This window comes from Amblyraja radiata, chromosome 2, assembly GCF_010909765.2.
Source record: "Amblyraja radiata isolate CabotCenter1 chromosome 2, sAmbRad1.1.pri, whole genome shotgun sequence".
Lineage (NCBI taxonomy): Eukaryota > Metazoa > Chordata > Chondrichthyes > Rajiformes > Rajidae > Amblyraja > Amblyraja radiata.
The window spans coordinates 31581168-31609039 of NC_045957.1; the positions used below are offsets into that span (position 1 = coordinate 31581168).

A 27872-nucleotide genomic window follows, 5' to 3' on the forward strand; every position below is an offset into this window, starting at 1 on the left:
CGTCAAGTTATCCAATCTTAACTTCTGTAATGACTGGACCCTTTGCGCTGTGACCAGCGCCATAAGCATAACCATTTTCATAGTTAGATAGTTTAGCGGTAATGCCGTAGCCGGTGACCAATTCCGTAACATTTTTAGGACTACGCTCACATCCCAGATTTGGCTATATCTAGCCCTTGGTGGGTTAGTGTTAAAGATGCCTCGTAGCAGTTTTATTACTAGAGGATGTGAGCCGACACCCTGTCTTTCTGTGCCTTCCCATAAATAACTGGACAAGGCACTCCTAGCACTATTGACCGTGCTGTAACTGAGTCCTTCAAAGTGCAGGCTTGTGAGGAATTCTAGGACAGCTGGAATATCCACCTTTCTGTGGTCTAGATTGTTGTCCAGGCAGTATTTAGTCCATTCCTTGACATGACATAAATATTGTTTTTGAGTGGAAAGTCTCTGTGCTGCTGTGATCATGTCCACAGTTCTATCAGATAAACCCATATGCCGAAATGGTTCCTTCAGAGTCTACAAACCAATAAATTTAGATAATTATGGCAAGGATGGCTGTCCCCAGTCACCGGATGCACCAGCAACTGAGGACTATGTTTTAAAGTAATATATGGTGTAAGCACCAAATCCTGCAGCACCGAGAACCATGGTTGGGTAGGCCAATCAGGTACTATGAGAATCCCAGATGCCGAGTCTAGCTGAATTTTCCGTAGTACCCGATTGATGAGGCAGAAAGGAGGAAATGCATAAATGAACCATTTCCCCCAGTGCAAAGAGAATGCATCTGTAGCTTCTGCCTCAGGATCTGGTTCCCATGATATATACCTAGGTAACTGATGATTTAACCTGGATGCAAAAAGATCAATATCCGGCCTTCCGTACTTTGCTGTGATATCAGCAAATATCTTTCTGTCTAACATCCATTCCGTATTTTCATTAAATTTTCGTGACCTGGCGTCTGCCACTGAATTAAGTATCCCCAACCCAGTGCACTGGCATCTGTTTGTAATACCACAGATGGGTTTGGAATAACTATTGGGTTGGAGCTATATATAACATTTTGTTCCCACCATTGTAGTTCTTTTATAGCTCTAATTGTTAGCTCCATAGGCCTATCAAAATGGCCTCTATTAATTTTTAGTGCTCTAATTTTTTCTCTCTGTAAATTTTGGTAATGCAATCGTCCAAATTGAATGGCAGGAAACGTGGCTATAATTTTCCCAATAATCCTGGCTACCCGTCTAATGGATGGTTTAACGGTATTAATAAGCTCTGTGCAATCCTTTTGGAACTCAGTGGCTTTCCCTATAGGTAAAGTCACTAACATATCAAGTGTGTTAATAGTGAACCCCAAGTAATCAATATTAGTTGCAGGTGTTAATCTTGACTTAATTGGATGGATAATGAATCCCAGCTGTTCCATCAATTTTCTTGTGGCAACCACTGCTCTACTAGCCAATTCATAAGTTTTCCCCACAATCAAGATATCATCCAAATATGCCATCACTCTATAGTTTTGTTGTCTAAGAAATGCCAAAGCTGGTTTAAGAATTTTTGTGAATAATCTAGGGGCTGACGTTAGCCCGTTTGGTAGCGCCTTGTATTGCCAAAGCTGACCCATCCAATTAAATTTCAAAAACCGTCTGTGTTCTTCTCTGATGGGTACCGTATAGTAAGCATCTTGCAGATCAATACTTGCCATAAAGTAGCCTGCCGACACTAGCTCTGTAGCAGTACTAAAAGTATCCATTTTAAAATGAGCATATTGTACAAACTTATTAAGTGTTGATAAATCAATAATTATCCGGCAACCCCCATCTTTCTTATGTCTAATGAATATATTTGAGACAAATTCCTGTTGTTCATGTTTGGTTTTTTTCAATTACTCCTTTCGTGAACAACCTTTGTATTTCAATTTTTGCTTTAGCTCTGTCTAATTTGGTAAGCATATAAGTTCTGTCCGGTGTATGTTGTACTGGAGGTTCTTGTATGTGTATAAACTCTATAAGATATCCCTTAATACTGCTAAGGATATACCTATCCACAGTTAACTTACACCATGCTTCCAAATGAAATTGCAACCTCCCTCCAAGTTCTGTGCTCCTTATTAATTTTTGAGGCACAGACCCACCTACCTCCATGGTTATCGGTGGTGTTACTTTCTTGGTCTTAACCGAGGTTGCGGAGGGCCTTGAGGTTGAAAGTGGGGTAAATGTTGAAGTGGAGGCTTCCGCATTTTCCATTGTGGGCGTCCCGGGCCAACCCCTAAAAAAGGACGCTGTTGCTGGTTTCCTCTGGCCTCTCTCCAATTTTTCGTACTATACATACTAGTACTTGCTTTTTTAGTCGTCCCATAAGGATGATACCGTTTTCCGACATATCCTTTGGTCGCTTTTATTAGGCCCAACGTTTTGGCCTCTTCCTCCAAATCTTTGACCTGTTTTGATAGGTCACCCCCAAACAACAAATTTTGAGGTTTTATGGCTTTCTGTTTGCACAGGATTGCAAATTTTGGGTCTAACGTTGGCTGAATAGCCCCTTTCCTGATGTTGTTCAGTTCAAATTGAACATTGCAAAACAGTGCTAAAGCGTCTTTCATGTCATTGGACATATCCACATTTTCCAGCCTACGGGCCAAAGCTGTTATACCCGCCGAGAGTCCTTTACTAGCATTCTGTATTTTTATATCCAGACTCCGAATATCCTGCCCCACGTGTCTCCAAATGCTTCGGTTCACCTTGGGTACATTCAGAGCCGCACAATTTCGCGGAGGTAAATGTCTTGCCCATACCTCAGCTAAGGTATCAGTTTTGAGGTGATGGGTCGTCATATAATCAATGCTGGCCGCCATCCTGGCCTCTAGGTCTTTTCCAGTTTCTTCTTGCTGGAAATATGTGTGCACCATGTCCAGCAACTGTGTTCCCTCATCCTCCATATGGGAACGTGGCTCTGACTCTTGTTCAGAGTCCGAGTCAGGCAGCCCTTGAACACCCTCTTCAGATGAGGATGATATGTCCAGCAGCCTTTTCTGGCCATGCTCTGAGGGACTTACACCTGTATGTGTGCGGCTTTTATCCATTTTCTGGAGCCTGACACTATGGAGATGTTCCTCCCACAACCGCTCCAGCCGACTTTCGTGCTCTCCCGCACTAGTCGCTCGCGGGTGTTTCTTTTTAGCCCACCGCTCCTGCCGACTTTCGTGCCCTCGGGCACTAGTCGCACGCGGTTTAAATCGCAACTCGTCGCCATGCCTACCGGCTCTGGTTGCTCCCGGCCGCTGCAAACGCCGTTTTTCGCCGTCCCGGTACTCCTCCAAACAGATAGATGACGGCCCCACATGCTGCAGCCACTCGTACTGTTTTCCGAGCTCTGCAGATGCGATCGCTGCCGGCTGCTCTATGCCCTGCAGCTGGTCATCATCACTGCTATACAAGTAAGTATTTACCGGCGATTTTTCGGGCTCACTTTCCCAGCGGTTCGTTTTGCGTTTCGCCTTCCCGCCCGGTCTAGAATTAGTTTTTCCCGGCGCGGGGTTTGAATCTGGCACAGCTGGCTCAACGCAAACTGCCTGTGCCGTCGGCTGCTGCTGCGGGTCCCCGGCACCTTTACCGCCGACATCCTGCAGCTTCTTCACAGCCTTTCTGCGTCCTCTATCCATTCCTAAAAAACGGTGAAAATGCAGAATCACTTACCTGCCGTCGACCGGCTTTTTAACTCTCCCGTTCAAGGGGACGTCCTCCCCAGGTCCGACACGTTCAATGCGTGTATGCGATATGACACGCATGCGCCGTAGGCGGGGTTCTTCACGAAGTCACTCACGTGACTCCGAAGTAAAATTGATCTTGATGGGCTTGTCCCACTTTGGCGCTTTTTTATTCAACTACAGGCTAAAAGGAAAGGAACGGAAGTGGAGGTAATTGATTGACGTTTCATTCTTGTGTTTGAAAATGGAACCGGTTCTAATTCTCCAACTTAGAATTTTAACCTCAAAATCAAAATGGAAACTCTTTTTTTTTTTTCCCCTGGTTGTCCATAGCATTTACTGCCTGTGCAGAGGTAGTGATGAACTGTGTTCCCTCTGATGACAGTACTAAGTGCTGTTGGGTGGAATAAGGCTTCCAGGATTTAGACATTAACGATCTATTTACAAATTTGGATTAGGACATGGTGGTACTCCCATGGACTTACTACATTTGTCCTAGGCAGCAGAGGTCGCATTTTGGATACTTAAAGCCAATCCCAAGTACATTTGCAAATTAGTTTTAAATTAGTGGAATAGGGTGGTAAAGAAAGCTTTTGGTGTGCTGGCCTTTATAAATCACAGCATTGAATATAGAAGTTGGGATGTAATGTTAAAATTGTACAAGGCATTGGTGAGGCCAATTCTGGAGTATGGTGTACAATTTTGGACGCCTAATTATAGGAAGGATGTCAACAAAATTATGGTGTACAATTTTGGTCGCCTAATTATAGGAAGGATGTCAACAAAATAGAGAGAGTACAGAGGAGATTTACTAGAATGTTGCCTGGGTTTCAGCAATTAAGTTACAGAGAAAGGTTGAACAAGTTAGGGCTTTATTCTTTGGAGCGCAGAAGGTTAAGGGGGGACTTGATAGAGGTCTTTAAAATGATGAGAGGGATAGACAGAGTTGACGTGGATAAGCTTTTCCCACTGAGAGTAGGGAAGATTCAAACAAGAGGACATGACTTGAGAATTAAGGGACTGAAGTTTAGGGGTAACATGAGGGGGAACTTCTTTACTCAGAGAGTGGTGGCTGTGTGGAATGAGCTTCCAGTGAAGGTGGTGGAGGCAGGTTCGTTTTTATCATTTAAAAATAAATTGGATAGTTATATGGACGGGAAAGGAATGGAGGGTTATGGTCTGAGCGCAGGTATATGGGACTAGGGGAGAATACGTGTTCGGCACGGACTAGAAGGGTCGAGATGGCCTGTTTCCGTGCTGTAATTGTTATATGGTTATATGGTTACAGGCGACTAGTTTATTGCCGCATGTTCGACGGTGGTCGCCGGGAGTAGTCTCCTCAGTCGCGCAAAAAGTCGTAGCGTCTTTCTGGTTACCGCAAAATTTTCAACATGTTGAAAACTTTTCGGCGACAGGGGGTTTGACGCCAATGAGCGTAGCTTGACGTAGGTGCTGTCGCCAGAATGATGTAGGTTGTCGCCGTTTTTTTGGTGACCTGCTACGGCTAGGACAGCCGCCAGCGGTTGCCTAAAAAAAAAATCACCAAGTGTGACTGGCCCATGAAGCAAAAGTTTAGCTACTCACTGAATACAATCAGCAATAAAGGAAGATGCAACAATGATTGTTTTAAAAATTATACCATCAAAAATGACATGTGTATGCTACTGGTCTCTCTGGTTGCTCCTGCTGAACTGCACTGGATGAGACAATCAGGCAAATTGAAAAAGTTACCATCACTGCAGTTTAGTCACTCCACAATAGGAACTTCAGTCATAATTTCTCTTCCAACCTGCCATCAATTCCTTGCAAACCTTGTCTAATCTTCCACTAAAACAGCACTCTTTAAAGCTAGAAAGTCACTCTCAATCTGCGTAAAATAATGCACCATATGGACAGTTTACTTTATTCCAAGTGAAAATTCTTTTGGAGTAGATGAGATTTAGAGTTGGCAATGTGGTTATTTCCAACCTTATGACAGTGAACGAATAAGTTAACAAACTTGTTAACAAGCTAAATGGGACCTTGAGCTTTAGAGATCATGGAGTACACAAGACAGGAGGTTATGTTACACTTGTACACGGCAATAATCTGACCAGCTAAAGTGTACATTCAATTCAGGGCATTCTACATAGGAAGAATGTTCAGACTGCTTTGAGAGTATACATAAGAGATTTACAAAAAATGGTTTCAGAGATAAGAGATTAGAGCTATGTGGAAACACTGAAGCTGGAGTTTATCTTAGGGATGAGGTTGAAAAGAGATTTAATAGCAATATCTAACAGCTGAAGCATTTAAAACAAAGCAGAGAAAGAAAAATTGGAGAAAAGATAGACACAAAGTGTTGAGATAATACGGCGGGTCAGGCAGCATCTCTGGAGGTAAAGGATAGATGACGTTTTGGGTCAGAACCCTTTTTCATACTGAAAAGGATCTGTTTCCAGTTAAGTGTTCAACTAGCCAAAGATGATATTAGAGGAAGTTGAAATGCAAAAAATGCAGATGTTAGAAATCTGAAATAAAAATATCAAGTGTTTTGGTGACGGCGGTTTCTCTTTACACAAATGCAGCCCATCCCCCCCTCTTCATGTTCACTGTATTTTCTGCTTTTAAGAAATCTTCATGTGATGAACATTATTAGCATTTTCAATCCAATTAACTGATGAAATTTCAAAGAGGAAATACAATAGACAATAGGTGCAGGAGTAGGCCATTCGGCCATTCGAGCCAGCACCGCCATTCAATGTGATCATGGCTGATCATCCCCGATAACTACCCGGTTCCTGCCTTCTCTCCACATCCCCTGACTGCTATTTTTAAGAGCCCTATCTAGCTCTCTCTTGAAAGCATCCAGAGAACCTGCCTCCACCGTCCACTGAGGCAGAGAATTCCACAGACTCACAACTCTCTGTGAGAAAAAGTGTTTCCTCGTCTCCATTCTAAATGGCTTACTTCTTATTCTTAAACTGTGGCCCCTGGTTCTGGACTCCCCCAACATCGGGAACATATTTCCTGCCTCTAGCGTGTCCAAGCCCTTAACAATCTTATATGTTTCAATGAGATCCCCTCTCATGCTTCTAAACTCCAAAGTGTACAAGCCCAGCTGCTCCATTCTCTCAGCATATGACAGTCCCGCCATCCCGGGAATTAACCTTGTAAACCTACGCTGCACTCCCTCAATAGCAAGAATGTCCTTCCTCCAATTAGGGGACCAAAACTGCAAACAATACTGCAGGTGTGGTCTCACTAGGACTCTGCACAACTGCAGAAGGACCTCTTTGCTCCTATATTCGATTCCTCGTTATAAAGGCCAACATGTCATTCGCTTTCTTCACTGCCTGCTGCACCTGCATGCTTACTTTCATAGACTGATGTATAAGGACCCCCAGATCCCGTTGTACGCCCCCTTTTCCCAACTTGACGCCATTTAGATAGTAATCTGCCTTCCTGTTTTTGCTACCAAAATGGATAACCTCACATTTATCCGCATTAAACTTCATCTGCCACGCATCTGCCCACTCCCCCAACCTGTCCAAGTCACCCTGCATTCTCATAGCATCCTCCTCACAGTTCACACTGCCACCCAGCTTTGTGTCATCTGCAAATTTGCTAATGTTACTTTGAATCGCTTCATCAAAATCATTGATGTATATTGTAAATAGCTGCGGTCCCAGCATCGAGCCTTGCGGTACCCCACTAGTCACTGCCTGCCATTCTGAAAGGGACCTGTTAATCCCTACTCTGTTTCCTGTCTGCCAACCACTTCTCTATCATATTACATAAATACTTGATTAGTAGGAGATGGGAATATAACGGCAATTCAATTCTGGTGCTGCGCTACTGTACAAAACCTACTAATTTATCAAGAACGCCTTATATTAAACAGTATGACATAAAAAGAAAATGCTGGAAACACACAGTAGACAGCAACACCCATACAATGTTTCAAATTGAAGACTCTAGGAAAAAAAACTGATTTTGATTTTTGATTTTCATTTACTTAAGAAAATAATAGAATAAATGAAAATTTCCACTAAGAATAGTGAACAAAACAGCTTACCATTCCAGACAATAGTATCAGCATGACAACAGGATAAACCAAATTCCTTTCCCATGCAGAAGCTTTCTTGCGACGCTCTTATGAGGAAACAGGTAGAAAGTTAGATAACAATACAAATGTAATGCAGCACCTCCTATGTTCCCCATGGACCATTGGACACTCAATAATGGCTTGGACTTGGGCATTCGGGGCAGAATTTAGAAGTCCATAGCTGACACTAAACTAAGGCTGGTACTAGCAGGTTCCAGAAAGAGAAACTGATGAAATAAGTAACAGGAAGCAGAAGAAATATGAAACAGAACTGTGAAGTGATAGGTTTTTATTATTAATCAAGCGCAGATTAACAGAGATGAAGAGACAATTTGCAGATACCTGCATAACAGAACAAGTTGAAAAAGGCTGTTAACAAGGGACACAAGATACCAGTATTTTTCAAAGGCATTAAGGAAAGTTTTTTTACGACTCGGGTGGAATCCTGTGGCCAAAGGCTTTAATGAGGCAATAAGATGCACATTTGTGCTACAGCCAAAATTTAAGTAATCACACAACCATAACTTCATATCCATGGCCTGGAAATATACCTTCAATTGAGTGGCAGTAGATGATGACATTGACAGATGAAAGAAATTGACTGTCCCCATTCTCACCAGCATGACAGCTTGTACAACATCCTTTTCTGAGCTAAGTGGAAGATTCACCTCGTGGAAGTGTTAGATTCACCTCAACTTCCTCCCTCAAAATCACACAATAGTATAATTTGCCAATTTAATTCACATAAGAAATGGCTGATAAAATATCCGCCAGTTAGCAAACAAGGCACAAGTTTAAGCTGAATGGTAAAAGGTTTAGTGGTAAATGAATTTTCTAACCCAGAGGACAAAGGTGGAGGTGGAAGCAGGTACTTCCCAAATGATTAAGCATCTGAATGAGCACTTGAACATGCACAGAACAGTAGGCTACAATCAAAATGCTTGGAATGGGATAGGTACTTCATGGCTGGTTCAACACGCTGGGCTGAAGGGCGTGTGGCTGTGCTGTGTAATGATGACTCAAAATTTAAGGGGAACATTGGCATGAACCATTCAAACAGACAACGGCAAGTGAAATACAAGGCCAATCACCATTGAAGGGCCAACACACTGGCACAACTGGAGCTGCTATCTCACAGCTTCAGCAACCCTGGCTCAAGCTTGACTTTCAGGGTTGACCGGTGTGAAATTTGCATATTCTCCATGACCATGTCTATTTCCTCCCATGTCCGCAAGATGCAAGGGTTGATCTATTAACGAGCCACCTTAAATTGCCCCTGGTATTTAGGCGAGCAGTAGAAGTAGGGTGGCACGATAGCACAGCAGTAGAGTTGCTGCCTTACAGCGAATGCAGCACCAGAGACCTGGGTTCGATCCCGACTACGGGTGCTGTCTGTATGGAGTTTGTATGTTCTCCCCGCATGAGTTTTCTCCGAGATCTTCGCTTTCCTCCCACACTCCAAAGACATTCAGGTTTGTAGGTTAATTGGCTTGGTGTATGCGTAAATTGTCCCTAGTGCGTGTAGGGTAGCGTTAATGTGCGGGGAGCGCTGGTCGGTGCGGACCCGTTGGGCCGAAGGGCCTGTTTCCATGCTGTATCCTTAAACTAGAAAATAAATGTGTGGTGGGGTGGCCTCATGGGAAAATGGAGGGAATCATGCAATTGGATGCTTGCTGGTCAGCACTGATTCTGTGGGACAGAGGGCCTCTTTCCATGCTGTCAGACTATAATATCTCACCATTCCAGACCCAGCTTTTGTTTAGAGATACAGCTTCGAAACAGGCCCTTCGGCCCACCAAGTCTACACTGAACATCGATCACCCGTTCATACTAGTTCTGTTATCTCACTTTCACATCCACTCCCACTCCCAAAACACTAGGGGTAAGTTACAGAGGGCCAATTAAACTACAAACCTGCACATCTTTAGGATGTGGGGGAAAACCCAGAGCACCTGGAGGAAACGCAAGGTTTCCCACAGTCACGGGGAGAACCCACAAACTCCACACAGGCAGCATCTGAGGCCAAGATCGAACCAGGTCTCTGGTGCTGTGAGGCAGCAGCAATCCCAGCTGCACCACTGGGCTCCGTATTATGTCAGATTTTTAGTTTTTAGTTTCCCTCCTTCATCTCTACTGTTCTTTGATGAGTAAAATAAATGCAAAATATACCAAGCTTTGATTTCTTGCTTCTTACACGATCTAATTCCTGTTCAAGATCCTCAGAGTTATATTTTAAGTAGGATGTCATGTAAGCACCTAAAGTGGACGAGAAAAAAATTTACTAATATCAATTCCGAGTAACAATCATATCAAAAGTATTTGTTATATACACTGGAACAATGAAATTCTTACTTGTTGCAGCTTTACAGGCACATTAGACACAATAAATGTACAATACATAAGTTATTCTATGCAAACCAGACATGATAGTACCAGCAAAAGTAGGTAGTATGACCTTTGTGGTGCATATGTCATTTTATTTTAATAATGCACGACTCGTACACAATTCTATCAGGTGAAGAATGGTAGTTTCACATATTCACCCTCGTTACATTTATTACTAACATCTAGAATATTTAACAATTTGTAATGATGTTCTGTATTAAACATTGTTACTTCAACAAGTAAATAACTAACGTATTTCCCGGCAATGAAGACGCCTCCGAGTGGTGGCGCCATCGAGTGTGGCAGCCTCGCCAGCAGCTGTCTGTCCTTTCATCCTTTTTATTATTTTTAGTCTGTCTAAAAGTTTGTTTTTGGAGGTCTTTTAGTATATTTTTATGTGGGGGTGGGCGAAAGGGGGAAAAACAGTCTTCTCAGTCACTATCTGGTCGAGGATGCGTCTTTTCTCCGAGCTGCATCTTCGCCTCCCCCTCGCGCTCTACCATCTGGATTGGCACGGCATTTCCTGCCGGTGACTGGCCAGAGCTTCAGCAGCGGCGCAGCACCGGATTCCATCGCGAAGTGGGCGTTGCCTTACCGGGATCGCCGTGTTGGAGCTCCGGAGTGTTGGGCCTGCCGACTTTAACACCGTGGAGCAGAGGTCTGCGGAGATTCCAGCTGCAGTGGCGCTGACTTTAACATCGCAGAGGCCTGGGATCTTTCGCTGAGGATCGCTAGTGTTGGAGCTCCACCCAGCTCGGCCTATGGACTTCGGAAGCCTCGGTCTCCAGTAGGAAGCGGCCGATTCGGAAACTCCAAGCCGCTGAAAGTGGTCTTCCATTCCGACCATCCCGGCAATAGCGCCTGAAACATTGGGCCGCCGTTGCGGTGACTGCGGAGGCCTCAATAGGTACCGACCACGGGTGAACAACAAGAAGAAGAAGATGACTGAACTTTGTTGCTTTCCCTTAGTGGGAAACGTTGATTCCGTTGTGGGGGGGGCGGGATGTGTTTTATGTTTTATGTTAAATTTTTAGTGTTGTTTTTATCTTATTTGTGTGCTGCATGGTAACTCAAATTTCACTGCACCAATTGGTGTAAGTGACAATAAATATCCTTTGTCTTTGCCTTTATTTTTACTCAAAAATAAGGCACGAATATTTACCTGCGTCTTGGAGGCCGACGGTTAGGATGTTAGTCAAGAAAGATAGACTCAGCTATCCAAGTCCATCCCTCATTACTGACAGCTGATGGGAAGTGGCTGTAAAAGGACAGCGCCTGTGGGGGTGGGGTGGGGTGGAAGAGTTCCTTTCACAGCGTGTGGGGAGTCTGGCCTGGGTCAGCATGGCCTGGGCTGTTGAAATTGGCTGTCCCACCAGTGGAACCGGCCACCAGCTCAGCGCCTTCTGCCGGCCCGCCCACCAGCCAGCCACAGTGTCCTTTAGCAACCGGTGGAGGTGGTGGTTGCCGCACAACAGCCAGACCTGGGGCAAGCGAGGTGACTTGGGACCTGCAGATAGTCTCAGGGACGCGCGGGATCTGGGAACTGAAGCCAGTCTCGGTGACGCGAGGGATCTGGGAACTGCAGCCAGTCCTGGGGCACGCAGGCGATGTTGCCGACCCCTGGACTAAACAAAACCCTTGATCCTGTCCCGCCATCCATTTATCAAAATTTAGCAACTTAAATTGGGGGCGTGTCTTTGACGCAGGTGCGTTTTCATTGCCGGGAAATACGGTATTCATCTTTTTAAAAAACTGCTCGGCCCTAGTGTGCTAAGGCAAGATTCCTGTTAAATAAATTATCTGTAGGTAACTTGCTTGCTTGCTCATCTGAATCTAAATCACCTTAAAATCCAATGAACTGTCACTTAAATGCAGGATTTCTTGTGACACACCAATCTAGACATGCAACTGATCAGTTGATATAAATGATATGCTTAAGATGTAAAAACATTTAAAACTTTTTGCACGTCATTGTACTTCAACTTCTGTGGATCTGGCATATACAAAAGTTCCTACTTTTTAGGGGATATTAAGGGAGACAGTTACTTTTAAACTAGCAACTTGACAATAGGTTTCTAGCACGGCAGGGGGGGAAAAATCACAGATTTGTATTGATGAAAAGGTCTAAAGGGTAGAAGGCTATACAGGAGTCCAAGAGGAGGGGGCCGCTGCTGACTGGAGATGGGGTCATCACTGGGTGTTGAGGACACCTTCCCATAGAAAAAGTGTTTATGGGGAGCAGGCAAGAGAATGGGGTTAGGAGGGAGAGATAGATCAGCCATGATTGAATGGGAGAGTAGACTTGATGGGCTGAATGGCCTAATTCTGCTCCTTTCACATGTCCTAAAAAGGCATGAAGGTGGAGGCAAATTTTATTGATAAACGGGTCGAAAGGATCTCAACCCAAAATGTCACCTATTCCTTTTTACTCCAGCATTTTGTGATCATCTTTTGGTATGGCAGCCTTTCCCAAAGGTTCCAAAATGTCTTTCATACTTGCACAATGTAATTTTTTGAATATTTCTTTACAATGGAAAATAGCAAAAAGACATATATTTGAAGAACTTGCTAAAATCCTACTTTTTCCAATCATAATTACGTGAAAGTGCATTCCGTAACTCTTTAAATACAGTAAATAACCTTAAAATGACACTGGAAACATAAGCTGAAACACAAGAGGGTAGATGTGGAAGCTATAGCATTAAATTGCACGGGAAAGTAAACAGCAAAACCATAATTTTTGGTTCATACTTTGGAGGCCAGAGGAGGTTGTTATTAGCATAAAATATGAATGTGCACAGATTGAATCTATGCATAACTAAGCGAGAAACATTTGTCGACATTATAAAAATCCTAAATTAGTTCCCAAGTCAAAAGCAGAATTAGGCCTTTCGGCCTATCGAGTCCAATCAGCCATTCAATCATGGCGGATCTATCTTTCCCTCTCAACCCCATTCTCCTGTTTCGCCCCATAACCCTTGGCACCCTTACTAATCAAGAACCTGCCAATCTCCACCTTACAAATACCCAATGACCTGTGTGTGGCAGCAGTCTGTGACAATGAATTCCACAGATTCACCACCCTCTGACTAAGAAATTCCTCCTCATCTTCTTTCTAAAGGTAATGCATTATGTACAGCACGAGATTGACAAACTCTCATCCACTGTTCATATTTGGCTTCCGAAAAGTAAATATTTATCTCCATGGCAATTAAAAGGCTACTTAATTGATACATGAAAGTTTATAGAAAAATAAATACCGGAGGTAGAATTAGAAGAAAGAAAATCTAATAAGAGAGACATGGGGAGGGAAGTACAGATAAAGAGAACAAAGCCGTTGGAAATTAAGTTCTTTTAACTTGGAGTTATAAGGGCCCCAAAGAACATCAAATGTCTTATGAGGCTGCAGCCTTGTGAAACCACTGTGGCGTGCGAAATACAAATATTATATAATACACTCCAAGTACATTCTTGATATTACGTTGCAAGGTAACTCAGTCAGTCAGGAAGACCGAGTACGTTAAATGTTCAAAATATTTTAGTTCTCGGTGATGACACACATTGCACCATTTGGTAACATAGAACCTACCACCACGAGAGTCCGTTTCATAGACATACACTCACTTTGCCAAGGCTACCAGCATAAAAATGCTATTGCTTATAATTTAGCTGTAAATACGAAAAACTATGTAATGCCTACATTTATGTTTGCGTACACATATTGCACTAAATTTCTGCACTGACCTTAACAAAACTATGCTTTACAATTCACTCAAAAATGCTGCGGTGCAACATAAACTGTTTAAACCTGAACTGACAAAAAAAATTGCGCTGGAATCAATACCTACTATCAAACACCATTTCTGTATGCAAGATCAATGCAATCTTATCTGTTATATGCCTCAGATACAGAACCTCTGCAACTTCCTATTATGAAATTACAAAACCAAAATAGGCATCAGGATGGCTTCAGTGGGTCAAAGTAGTGCTCAGGCAATTTAGAAATGGGTAATAGTTACAAATTCAAACAGGTGAAATTGGCATTACACAAAAATACCAACCACTCTGCAATCACAATTGACTAGTCACTATATCGAGTGCTTTGCAATGGCATCAGATATTATAATTGACTAAGTTAGCTAATGATATTACTATCACTACAGCAAATAAAAAAAACATTTTAATAACTCTTCCATACAATATTCTAACATTCAGAAGTTGAAAGTACAAATTACAACCATTTGTCCTTTGGCCCAGAACCACCTGGGCGGGCCACGCAGGCAGAAGGTCGGACCGGTGGGCTGCATGGCCAGAAGGACATACCAAGGGGCCTGGCCCGTGCTCATCTCCAAAGAACCGGAGAGGAGATAAAGGGTGCTGGCGACTGTGGACGCAAAATCAAGGGCCAGTAAGAGAGTGAACCGGGGTCTTGCCTTCTGTGCCATCAAAGTCTGCTGCGGGAGGAGCTCCCCTGGCATGAAGGTCGAAGGTGGCCAGGTGAGGCGGACAATGGTTCGCTGAGCGATCTGGACGAAGGCGACGGCTGAAGACCCTGCAGCAGCCATCGGCTCAACTGGATCAGGCGACACTCCATAAGAGCTAACGTGCGGACCAGACTGGACTTTGAAAAAGGCGCCAAAACCCAGTGACATGCATGCCTTTTCTATGAACTATTTCGACATACTTTGTACTAATCGGGAATTGTGCTTGGGCATAGCGCTATTTTACTGAAATGAATGTAGATAAAGAATTTCACTGTACATCTGTTCATGTGATAATAAACCATTGACATTTTATAGCTGTTAAAATAGTGCAAAAAAATGTTTATATAAATGAATCTTAATATGTATATTTAAAAAACAAAACAAATTTCTGTCCAATGGCAAGGACATTGGCACTTAATATTACAATAATTAATAATTACTTGCCCAATACCATCATCCACAGTCATCTTCAGCGACCAGAAGAGTATGCATTTGTATGCAAGTGTGGCCTAACAAACGTTATGTACAATAATAACATGACAATAATAACAAGACCAATGAAGAAGGCAAGTATACCATATGCCTTAATGTCAAATCAATTGATCTCTTTCTTGAATATACTTAGTGACCGAACCCCTTGATTAAAAATACCAAAGATTCTGGAGAGAGAAATGTCTTATCTGCCTTAAATCACCAACACCTAGTCTGACCCCTGCTTCAAAGCTGTCCAGCCAGGTGAAGCATTATCCCCAGAGCTACCATATTAGATCTACCCCATTGGAATTTAGTATGTTTCAATTAGATTTCTTATTCTTCGAAAACGAAAGAGAGACACAAGCTAAGCAGGCTTTCATCAAAGAACAGCCCCCATCCCAGTAATCGATGTGATAAAACTTCCATTGCACTCCCTTTATCTGTTCAGGTGATATGAGCCAAATGGGACTGCAGGTAGCGGAGATGGTATATCTTGGTCAGCATGGACAAGTTGGGTAAAGAGCCTATTCTGTGCTGTGTGACTAGACTGTTATCTTTTTCAAGCGCACTCAAACATTTGATCAGTTATGTAGTCTGCCAACGAATTTATCACGTTTACTTGCTTAGGCTTGTTCAGATATTTAATGTGGGTTCACAATGAACCAATTATATAGTTCATTTAAAATCACTTAACAGTTTAATTTTGTTACCTTTCAAGCTCTGAAACAGAGATTCAGTTGCTCAAAGAAAACCATCCAAGTGGCTTGATTGCCAACACCCCCAGGCAACTGGGAGAGTGACACCAATTAGTTCACTCCTAACACTCTAAGTGGCATCAAATACAACAACCTTTCATCTTCATTGAATGGGTAATGAAAATTAAATGTCTTTGATCAAGTAAGGATTTCTGATCCCACCACACCCTGTGCCTCTTGAACTTGGAGAACTAATAGCTGTAGGCTGGAGAGGGGGGTGCTCTTATAATTAGAGATGTCCATCACAACAGAATAAATCATTTAATTGTTCAACATACATTGAAATTACCAAAAATGGTGTTTGAGAATGTCAAGGTTTCAAACCAAATGGAAGAACAAGTCGGAGGAGCTTATTACATCTTGTCAAGCAGAAGATTAAAGTTCCTGTTTCAAGATTCAAAAAGGAAAAGGATCATCTTAATGTACAATCAATTGTCACAGGATGTACTGTGCATCTCAATGATTAATACACTCATTCACTCTTTTGGGCCAGTACAATTATTTAGATACATAACGATTTACTAATGCTCTTCAGGGAATGAAATTGCTGCCCTCATCTACGTTTGATTTCAAGGTAGCTATTCCTGCGAAATAGACGAAGTGTACCATGCCAGTCCTCCCAAGGGCAATCACGGACAAGGAATACATGCTGGTCTTGCCAAGGAAGTCATGTCTGCACACAAAGATGAAAGGTAATTCTGGAACACTGGCCTTTTCACTTTGTTTATAGACTCTCATACCAATTTGTTTCTATTCATCAAATTCCTTTTCCCCATCTCAGAGTCAAGACCCATTTGTGTTTTCTATGGCACCATGCATTGAAATCATTGTCTACTCTACAGGAATATAATGGAACAAACATTGAATCATACAAATATGAATCTTGTATTAATTTGATATAGTATAAAGAGAGCTTTATACTATCCATGTTGGTCAAAATCACTTACCCTTCCAATTATTATGTTGACATATTTCAAAGTTAACAATGACCAAAAGCAAATTAGTAATTTTTAGTTTAGAGAGACAGCGCGGAAACAGGCCCTTCAGCCAAATGAGACCGCACCGACCAGCAATTATTCCGTACACTATCCGACACACACTAGGGATAATGCACAATTTTACCAAGCCAATTAGCCTACAAACCTATATGCCTTGAGTGTGGGAGGAAACTAATGACGAGGAACCTATGCTTTCGACCACCTCTATGGCAGCTCCATTGATGAGGACAAGGTTGTGTTTAAACTCTACCACGCCCATTTTCCTTAAGTCATCAACCAATATAATGACAGATTTTTATATTGTTTCAAGGAATCTTTCCTTTAGTCACTATGATTGAAGACGAGGTCAGGAGATAATCGATCGCACTCACGAGCTCTCCATAAAACATTCAATGCCGTCGACTTCCAAACACAGTCTCTTGATTTATAGTTTATTTATTGTGATAGAAAAAAAACAGTAAGATATTCATCCAAACTTCTTGTGTAGGTACATTTTAATCTTACTCGTGGTCATACTCGTGCATGGTCGAAAGCTGTGACTTCTCCCCCATGCTTCGTCAAAGTAAGTAACTACTAGAGAGTCTGCGTGAGAATCCCCAGCCGCAAACACGCCTCAGACTATGTATAAATCCCACCCACATAATTACAGCCAGATAAAGTTTAAAGGTAACTAGTAATAGATATAACATACTGATTTAAGCTAAACGGCTACTACAACCAACTCTTTATCTTACTGACATTAATGGCTAGGTTGCTGCTCTGACAACTCAACACAAGGTTTCCCATGTCTTTCCTGTTATCAATTTCATCATCATTGTTGATCTAGTTGATAACATTTAAAGAACGAGTTAGTGCAACACTTGGATACACAGACATAGGTGTTAGGAAATGAGCACAAAACTATGTGGAGCACTTATGTGGAGTTCACAGGATGGTCAGTTTCAAGTTGAAACATCAGGACCGAGAAAGTCCTGATGCAACATCTCCACCCAAAATGTTGACAATCCATTTGCCTCCACAGATGCTGCTTGACCCACTGAGTTCCGCCAGCAGCTTTTTATGCTCCAGATTCCATAATTTGCAGTCCTTCATGTCTCTTTTCATTGGCATGAACTAGGTAGGACATTTCTGTGCTAATATCCGTAAAATGGGATCGGTGAGAAATACATTGGTAGGTGAAATTCAGGATCGGGCAAACCAAGAAATGTTAGAAGCTCGTTAAATAAAATAGCAATGTTGCTGCAATGGACACATTCTTAACTTTGATGAGAACATTTTTTTTGACATAAATATGTTTTTAAAATTTCAAGTAGGAAAATGTCCTTAATATGACCTAAACAGCGAATAAGAACAAATATCCACTGATGTTAACATTTTCAAACCATGAAAATAAGTTGATTTTCATTTGTTTGGAAAGGAAATAAAAATAGCCCAAGTCAATGAGTTCTGAGTTTTTGTCTGAAGACTATCATCAGTTGCTAGATCTTTTTTGTTGTTTTACTTTAAGTAGTAAGCAATCACCTTGCATCAATACACAAATTACTTGCATGACTTCAGAATATAGTATCTTGGTCTTAACTCAGTGGCTGTAACATACAAGTATAATGGAACGTTCAACAAACCTGCTAAAAGCATCACAATGTATTTTCATATATACGTGGATTACGTGCACAATCCACGGTTAAACATTTATGTGCATCTTTTTATAACAAACATGAAATAACTTATCAGCAGAAAGTTCACATACTATTAATTTTGCATTTGCAGTCCAAAAAGGCTTGCTGCAATACAATCTGCATTTCACTTTTCCTTTGATGTAGCAGAACATCTATTTCTCAATTTTTTCTCGGATCTAACCAACGTACGGAGTTTGTACGGTCTCCCCGTGACCTGCATGGGTTTTTTCCGGGAGCTTCGGTTTCCTCCCGCACTCCAAAGACGAAGAGATTTGTAACCTAATTGGCTTGATAAAATTGTAAAAATTGTCTCTTGTGTGTTAGAGAACGCAAGTGTGCGGGGATCGCTGGTGAGTTGAAGGGCCTATTTCCGTGCTGTATCTGTAAACTGAACTATGTTTAATTCCATTTTCAACTCTTCAGAAAACAAAGCTAAGACACCTGCATGGGGGGGTTTACTTAATCATAAACTCAATTAGGTCCTTTGCATGAATACTGTGGCCTGGTACTCAAGAGCACGTGACCCATCTCCACAAACCCCAGGGCCATTCAATCAACAAAACAAGTCATGAATATCATGTAATATCATGGAACGTATTCCATGGGTGTATGGAGCAAGTTGCCAGAGGAGGTAGTTGACGCAGGGACTACCCAATACAATATAATACTATGATACTTTATTAGCCAAATATGTTTGCAACATACGAGGAATTTCATTTGCCAAGTCAGTCATACAAATAAAAGCAAAGGAACACACAAAATACATTTTAACATAAATATACACCACAGTGGCTCCTCCACATTCCTCATTGTGATGGAAGGTGAAAAAAAGTTCAATCTCTTCCCTTCTTTGTCTTTACCTCAAGTCTTCTGTTGACAGGGCTGTCTTGACTCCCGTAGCCGGCGCACTTTGGACACTACGCCTCGGGTCAATCAAGCTCCCGCAACCGGGGAGAGGGGGGGGGATGTCAGCGCTCCGTGTTGGGGCTGGTCAAACCTTCTGCATCGTTGGAGCTCCCGACATCTCGGTGTCTACCCGAGACTGTGAGCTCTCGATGGTAAAGTCCACAGGCCGCGGGTCGGAGTGATCCCAGGCAAGGGATCGCTTACGATGTTAAGTCCACGCCCCGCGGTGGGACTCAAAGTCAGTCCGAGCGAGGCCTCCAGCTCCAGGATGTTGGGCCACAGAGCGATCGGAGATACGATCCGGAAAACAGTCGCATTTCCGGCACGGTAAAAGATTGAAAAAAGTTTCCCCCAACCCTCACATAAAACAAACCGGAGAACATTTACACAAACTTTTCAAACACACTAAAAATAACAAAAAAAGATTAAAAAAGACAGACTGTTGCTGGGGCTGTCAATCATGGGGTGCCCTTGGTGGTATTTTAACATTTTAAAAAGGTACCCTCACATTTTAAAAAGTTAGACAAGTACATGGACAGGAAAGGTTTGGAGGATATAGGCCAAACACCAACCGGTGGGATTTGTGTAGCTGGGACATGTTGGCCAGTGTGAGCAAGTTGGGCCAAAGGGCCTGTTTCCACACTGTATCACTCTAGTACCTTCAATATAATCAGTTGAAACTATTTTTCTCCACAATTTATGTAAGTAACGTGGATAAAGTCAACAATTGCTAAATTCACGATTGACAGAAAGTTGTGAACAGGACACAAAAATACAGCAAAACTATCATAATACAACACGCTTGGAACTTTGTTAATGCTAGATTAGCGGATTTTCCTTAACTATTAGATGTTACTCCTATCAGTGTTGCACATTGGATCAATCGTGATGTTCCTAAACGGTGAAGCATACACAAGGGGCTGAGTGGCCAACTTCTGAGTCATACGTTCATAATTAAACCTCTTCTAACTTTGCACAAACAGCCAAAAAATATTTCCATCATTTCCTTGGTACTCAGTTCTCATAAATGGCAGTTACTGGAGGTTGATACAGGCTTTTCATACAATCTTAAGGGAACCAAGAGCTAAAAGGTAATTTAGTTATCAATTAAACACAGTGATAGAAATTGATTGTACATTCTGTTCCTTTCATTCTCAAATGGCAATCATTAATCCCATTACCAAGTCTAATGTTGCTCATATATATCAAACTGTTTCTGAAAATCTAGAGCTTCATTCACATTATCATTTCAATAAATCTTTTGTCAGTGCAACTTCTCAGTTGGCTGCCAAAATACAAATTAAACTACTCGTACATGCTGCATACCATTAAATCTTCTTTTCAGTGCTTCCTCCTGAAGGCCAACGCAATAGATTTGTTCATCCAGGTCCTCTAAAATCTGAAATTATAAAAGATGTTTTGCTTTTTTTTGTTTAAATTGTAGCTCCCGAATTTTATTTGAATACGCAACAAAATTTGACTATTATAATCAATGCATCTACAGAAGATGAGGAAAGCATGCTGTACAAAACTTTTACTGGAATTAACAGAAACCATTTCTTTACTTTTTCTTGCATAAACCTTTCAATTACGGTATTTGATCAGTTTTCTTTTCAACAGATCTTTCGTATGCTATTAAACCTCAGTAAAATAATATTATTTTACTCCAGAGACGCTGCCTGACCCGCTGAGTTACTACCGCATTTTGTGTCTATCTTTTACTTGAAAGATTCCCATCTTTCAAAACCATTTTACTATTTGTAAAAATCATCTTTAGTTCTCTCAAATCTTGCAACTGCTGAACCCACTACTAGCGCCCAAGCATTCGAGCCTTACTTCATAATTGTTACCATGAACTCAAGGCAACAGTTGACTGATTGGGATTGTATACCTTCATGGACAATAATTGTTTTGTGTTCATATATAACTATTGGTGTTGAGCAAAAAAAGGGTTGGAGGAACTCTGCAAGTCAGGCGGCATTTGTGAAGGATGGTTGTAGATCAGGACCCGTTAGAGAATTTTTGCTCAAGATTCCAGTATCTGCAGTCTCTCATTTCTTGGGTTTCCTCGCACACTCAAAGACAAACAGGTTTGTAGGTTAATTGGCTTGGTGTAATTGTAAATTGTCCCCAGTGTGTTGGATAACGCAAGTAAGCGGGAATCGCTGGTTGGTGAGGACTCGATGGGCCAAAGGGCCTGCGTCCGCACTGTACCTCTAAACTAAAGAAAAGTAATATAAGACCTGGGGCAGATAGTGATTGGCAGAGCAGTCGGATGGATAGTTGAGGTAATGCGCTCCTTATGAAGGGCTTATGTGCCTCCCAATGCATAGACACTAGGTTCCGGCTATCATTTCAAGTTCTCCTTCTCCACTTTGATTGGTCATGGACCCAAAATTCCCAGCAGTCAGTTGCATTTCTTTAAGGCTTTGTGCAGATTCTTGATTCTTTCGTCCACTGTAATCTTTTCCCACAACAGAGCAGGAAATAGCACATAGAACAGTTTATCGAAATACCAGGCCCTTCAGCCCACAAAGTCTGCGCCAAGCATGATCAAGAACATCACTTAACTACCTGTACATAACTCATATCCCTCCAAATCCATGCCTATCCAAAGGCTTTTCTAAATGCCACCATCATATCTGCTTCAACTACCATCCCCGTCTATGCGTTCCAGGTACTCACAACCCGCTGTAAAAAAAAAACTTGTCTCGCACAATTCCTTTAAATGTTGCCGCTGTCAGCTTAAAATGATGCCCTCCAGCATTTAATCAGGAGGAAAAAAAATTCTGACCATCTAACCTATCCATGCTTCTTATAATTTTATATAGTTCCATCAGGTCTCCCACAACCTCCAGTGTTCCAGAGAAAACAATCCAAGTATGTCCAACCTCTGCCTGAAGCTCATATCCCCTAATTCAGGCATCATTCAAGAAAACCTGTTCTGCACACTTTCTGAAGTCCCCCCACATCTTTCCTCCAACTGGACACTCTCCAAATGCGGTCTAACTAAAGTCCTATAAAGCTACATCATGAACTCCTAACTTATATTCAATGCCCCAAAATATGAAATAAAGCATTCCTTCTCTAACACTCATTCTGGAAAACTCTTCATGTTCTAAAAACCTGTGCGGACCAACAGGCTGGAGTTTTTACGGACATTTTCAACCTCTCACTTCTGAGGTCTGAGATTTCCACCTGCTTCAAAAGGGCATCAATTATACAGTGCCCAAGAAGAGTAAGGTGACAGGCCTCAATGACTATCGACATGTGGCACTAGCGCCTGTGGTGACGTGCTTTGAGAGGTTGGCGCAAATCAACTCCTACCTCGACAAAAACCTGGACCCACTGCAGTTCGCGTACCACCACAACAGATCAATGGTGGATGCGATCTCGCTGGCCCTCCACTCTGCTCTGGACCACTTGGACAACAAAAACTCATATGTCAGGCTGTTATTCATTGATTACAGCTCGGCATTTAATACAATCATCCCCTCCAAGCTGGTTACCAAACTCGCAGAACTGGGTCTCTGCGCATCCCTCTGCAATTGGATCCTCGACTTCCTCATTCACAGACCACAGTCTGTTCGTATTGGTGGAAATGTGTCAGACTCGATAACAATCAGCACGGGAACACTTCAAGGCTGTGTGCTCAGCCCCCTGCTGTACTCATTGTATAATCATGACTCCGTAGCCGGTCATAGTGCGAACTCCATCATCAAGTTCGCTGATGACATCACTGTTGGGGATGAGTCAGAGTATAGAAGAGAGATCGAGCAACTGTCCATATGGTGCCAGCACAATAACCTGTCCCTCAACACCAGCAAAACCAAGGAACTGATTGTGGACTTTGGAAGGAGTAGGATGGGGACCCACAGCCCCATTTATATCAAATGGTTTCAACTCAGATGGTTGAAAGGGTCAAGAGCTTCAGAGTCCTGGGCGTGCACATCTCTGAAGATCTTTCCTGGTCCGAGAACACTAATGCAATTATTAAGAAAGCACATCAGCGCCTCTGCTTCCTGAGAAGATTACGGAGAGTCAGTTTGTCAAGGAGGACTCTCTCTAACTTCTACAGGTGCACAGTAGAGAGCATGCTGACCGGTTGCATCGTGGCTTGGTTCAGCAACTTGAGCGCCCTGGAGCGGAAAAGACTACAAAAAGTAGTAAACACTGTTCAGTCCATCATCGGCTCTGACCTCCCTTCCATTGAGGGGATCTATCGCAGTCGCTGCCCCAAAAAGGCTGACAGTATCATCAAAGACCCACACCATCCTGGCCACACACTCATCTCCCTGCTACATTCAGGTAGAAGGAACAGGAGCCTGAAGACTGCAACGACCAGGTTCAGGAATAACTACTTCCCCACAGCCATCAGGCTATTAAACTTGGCTCGGACAATACTCTGAACATTATCTGTTATTTGCACTATATCAGTTTATTTATTCATGTGTGTATATATTTATATAATAGTATATGGACACACTGATCTGTTCTGTAGTCATGCCTACCATGTTCTGTTGTGCTGAAGCAAAGCAAGAATTTCATTGTCCTATCAGGGACACATGACAATAAACTCATTTGAACTTGAACTTGATGACAGGAAGGCAAAACTATAGTAAACTGCCCAACTCAGTCAACTGAATATAACTCGGGGATCAATAATGGTAATGTTGTGCCAGGGGTGAACGTTACCGTGAGTTCACTTATCCTTCCTGTCAATTTGAAGGATTTTGTGGCGAGACCATCAATAGCAGTCGTCTGTTCTCTGTTCTTTTGGTTGCTCCATGATAGCATACAAGACACAATACAAACTAATTAGTCTACAACACATAAAATTACTGAACACCGGTCCCAAACAAGACTGTGTGTTCTTCTCACTGCTCCCCTCAATCTTTCTCGATGCACGTCGGGCTTCACTTCCGACAAACTTCCCATTGACTGGAACTAATTCTCAGATTTATTTCAAACTGTTCAATCTTTGACACTACACCACAGAACCAAGGTTACAAAGAACGCTGATGTACATAGATGATTCATGTTCTTGCAAGCACTCAGATTCTGAGCGCCAAGTCATCATCCACTGATGATCACCTCCATCTAAATGACCCCATCCGGTCTTAAGTTTTATATAATTGTCTTTGCTTGTCATAATCATGATCACCTGCTGGTATCTTTCATAGACTTTCTGATCGACACAACATGGATGATTTTCTTTCCATTTACGCTTGCATGTATATATTATTCCCAAACAGGCTACTTGATGCACTGAATTGAGCACAATATTCTTTTTTATAAGTGTACTTTCCAGTTAATTGAAAATAAGAAAATTAGTAGTTTGTCAAGTGTAGCACTGCAGCAGAGAGCACGCACAGTCCTTGGTGATTATTTAGATCAATTATTGACATTTTCCATTATTAACTGCACTGCTCATTGACACAATTAAAATAGAAGAAATGGAGGAAAGAGTTTTAACGTCCATCTTATCAGCTCCACATTCATTGGATTTTCCTTTGTAATCTGGACAGTTTCAAAATGATTCCATCACACACTCATCTACCCCTTTTAGCACTTTATACATTCTGTTCCCAAACAATTCTTCCAAGTGCAGCAGCTTATCAAATTCTGCAGAAACTGCAGGGGCTGGATTCTTGCAAGGAACACCAATCCCTGGAGCAACGGGGATGATGACAGAAGCCACCTCGTGGCGATTCCTGGAAGCGACGACACGATGCACTCTGTGATGCGTCGGGCGACAATTCTGTCAACATGGACGACTACAGAAGCCAACAGCGAGCTGTGTCGTCTGACACACGAGCGAGCGAACTGGAGCAACTCAGTGGGTCAGGCAGCACCTCTGGAGGACATGGACAGGCAATGTTCTGGGTCCTTGGTGCGGACTCGGTGGGCCAAAGGGCCTGTCCACTGTATCTCTAAAGTCAAAGGTAGATAGGGCAGTGACAAAAGCATCTGCCTCACTTGCCTTCATTGGACAGGGTATTGAGTTCAGGAGTTGGAATATCATGTTATAGCTGGATGAAGACATTTGGACAATGGCCACATTTTGAGTGCAATGTAAAGTTCTGGTTGACCTGCGATAGGAATAATGTCATTGGACTGAAAAGGGTGCAATAAACATTTTAAAGTATATTCCCTGGATTGGAAGGTTTGTGTTCCAAGAAGAGGATGGATAGGCTCAGATGTTTTTCACTGGAGAGTAGAGAGCCAAGGGGTGAAACAGATTTATAAAGTCATAAGGGACATTGATGGCCATAGTCCCATCCTGAAACAGTGGAGTCCAAAAGTAAAGGGCTTATGTGAGAGGAGATAGCTTGATAACTTGTAGGTCCCTTGCAGTCAGAAACAGGTGAATTGATCATGGGGAACAAGGACATGGCAGACCAATTGAATAACTACTTTGGTTCTGTCTTCACTATGGAAGACATAAATAATCTGCCGGAAATAGCAAGGGACCAGGGGTCAAATGAGATGGAGGAACTGAGTGAAATCCAGGTTAGCCGGGAAGTGATGTTAGTTAAATTGAATGGATTAAAGGCCGATAAATCCCCAGGGCTAGATAAGCTGCATCCCAGAGTACTTAAGGAAGTAGCCCCAGAAATAGTGGATGCATTAGTGATAATTTTTCAGAAGTCTTTAGATTCTGGAGTAGTTCCTGAGGATTGGAGGGTAGCTAATGTAACCCCACTTTATAAAAAGGGAGGGAGAGAGAAAACGGGGAATTACAGACCAGTTAGTCTAACGTCGGTAGTGGGGAAACTGCTAGAATCAGTTATGAAAGATGGGATAGCAGCACATTTGAAAAGTGGTGAAATCATTGGACAAAGTCAGCATGGATTTATGAAAGGTAAATCATGTCTGACGAACCTTATAGAATTTTTCGAGGATGTAACTAGTAGAGTGGATAAGGGAGAACCAGTGGATGTGTTATATCTGGACTTTCAGAAGGCTTTCGACAAGGTCCCACATAAGAGATTAGTATACAAACTTAAAGCACACGGTATTGGGGGTTCAGTATTGATGTGGATAGAGAACTGGCTGGCAGACAGGAAGCAAAGAGTAGGAGTAAACGGGTCCTTTTCACAATGGCAGGCAGTGACTAGTGGGGTACCGCAAGGCTCAGTGCTGGGACCCCAGCTATTTACGATATATATTAATGATTTGGACGAGGGAATTGAATGCAACATCTCCAAATTTGCGGATGACACAAAGCTGGGGGGCGGTGTTAGCTGTGTGGAGGATGCTAGGAGGCTGCAAGGTGACTTGGATAGGCTGGGTGAGTGGGCAAATGCATGGCAGATGCAGTATAATGTGGATAAATGTGAGGTTATCCACTTTGGTGGCAAAAACAGGAAAGTAGACTATTATCTGAATGGTGGCCGATTAGGAAAGGGGGAGATGCAACGAGACCTGGGTGTCATGGTACACCAGTCATTAAAAGTAGGCATGCAGGTGCAGCAGGCAGTGAAGAAGGCGAATGTTATGTTAGCATTCATTGCAAAAGGATTTGAGTATAGGAGCAGGGAGGTTCTACTACAGTTGTACAGGGTCTTGGTGAGACCACACCTGGAGTATTGCGTACAGTTTTGGTCTCCTAATCTGAGGGAGGACATTCTTGCCATAGAGGGAGTACAGAGAAGGTTCACCAGATTGATTCCTGGGATGTCAGGACTTTCATATGAAGAAAGACTGGATAGACTCGGTTTGTACTTGCTAGAATTTAGAAGATTGAGGGGGGATCTTATAGAAACGTACAAAATTCTTAAGGGGTTGGGCAGGCTAGATGCAGGAAGATTGTTCCCGATGTTGGGGAAGTCCAGAACAAGGGGTCACAGTTTAAGGATAAGGGGGAAATCTTTTAGGACCGAGATGAGGAAAACATTTTTCACACAGAGAGTGGTGAATCTCTGGAATTCTCTGCCACAGAAGGTAGTTGAGGCCAGTTCATTGGCTATATTTAAGAGGGAGTTAGATGTGGCCCTTGTGGCTAAAGGGATCAGGGGGTATGGAGAGAAGGCAGGTACAGGATACTGAGTTGGATGATCAGCCATGATCATATTGAATGGCAGTGCAGGCTCGAAGGGCCAAATGGTCTACTCCTGCACCTATTTTCTATGTTTCTAACTTCTCTATGAGGCAACTTTCACCAGAATGCCACCCATGTAATACAATTAAATCACCCTACTTTTACTAATCTATCGGAAAGTAAAACAATAAGAAAACAGAATGGAACATGAGATTGCTAAAAGTGATACATAAGATGTTATGAAAAGATGCAAGCTCCCTAAATTGATCTTACATTGTTGGCCTCATAGGAATATTTCACAGATTATACCATCAATGAGCCCCGTGTAGATTTCTGATGATCTCTTGCAACTTAACAAAT

The 27872-nt window shown here is 42.4% G+C and overlaps 1 protein-coding gene across 2 annotated transcripts in view; it reads right to left on the minus strand.

The window, feature by feature from the left end:
- Positions 1 to 27872, minus strand: part of lmbr1 (limb development membrane protein 1) — a 174432-nt gene that overhangs the window by 54888 nt on the left and 91672 nt on the right. For both annotated transcript variants that reach the window (XM_033044377.1, XM_033044386.1), the window contains 3 exons: positions 20795 to 20867; positions 9960 to 10046; positions 7761 to 7837 (listed from right to left, as the gene is read on the minus strand). In XM_033044377.1, the coding sequence (XP_032900268.1) occupies positions 7761 to 7837; positions 9960 to 10046; positions 20795 to 20867 (237 nt within the window). The remainder of the gene's footprint in view (positions 1 to 7760; positions 7838 to 9959; positions 10047 to 20794; positions 20868 to 27872) is intronic.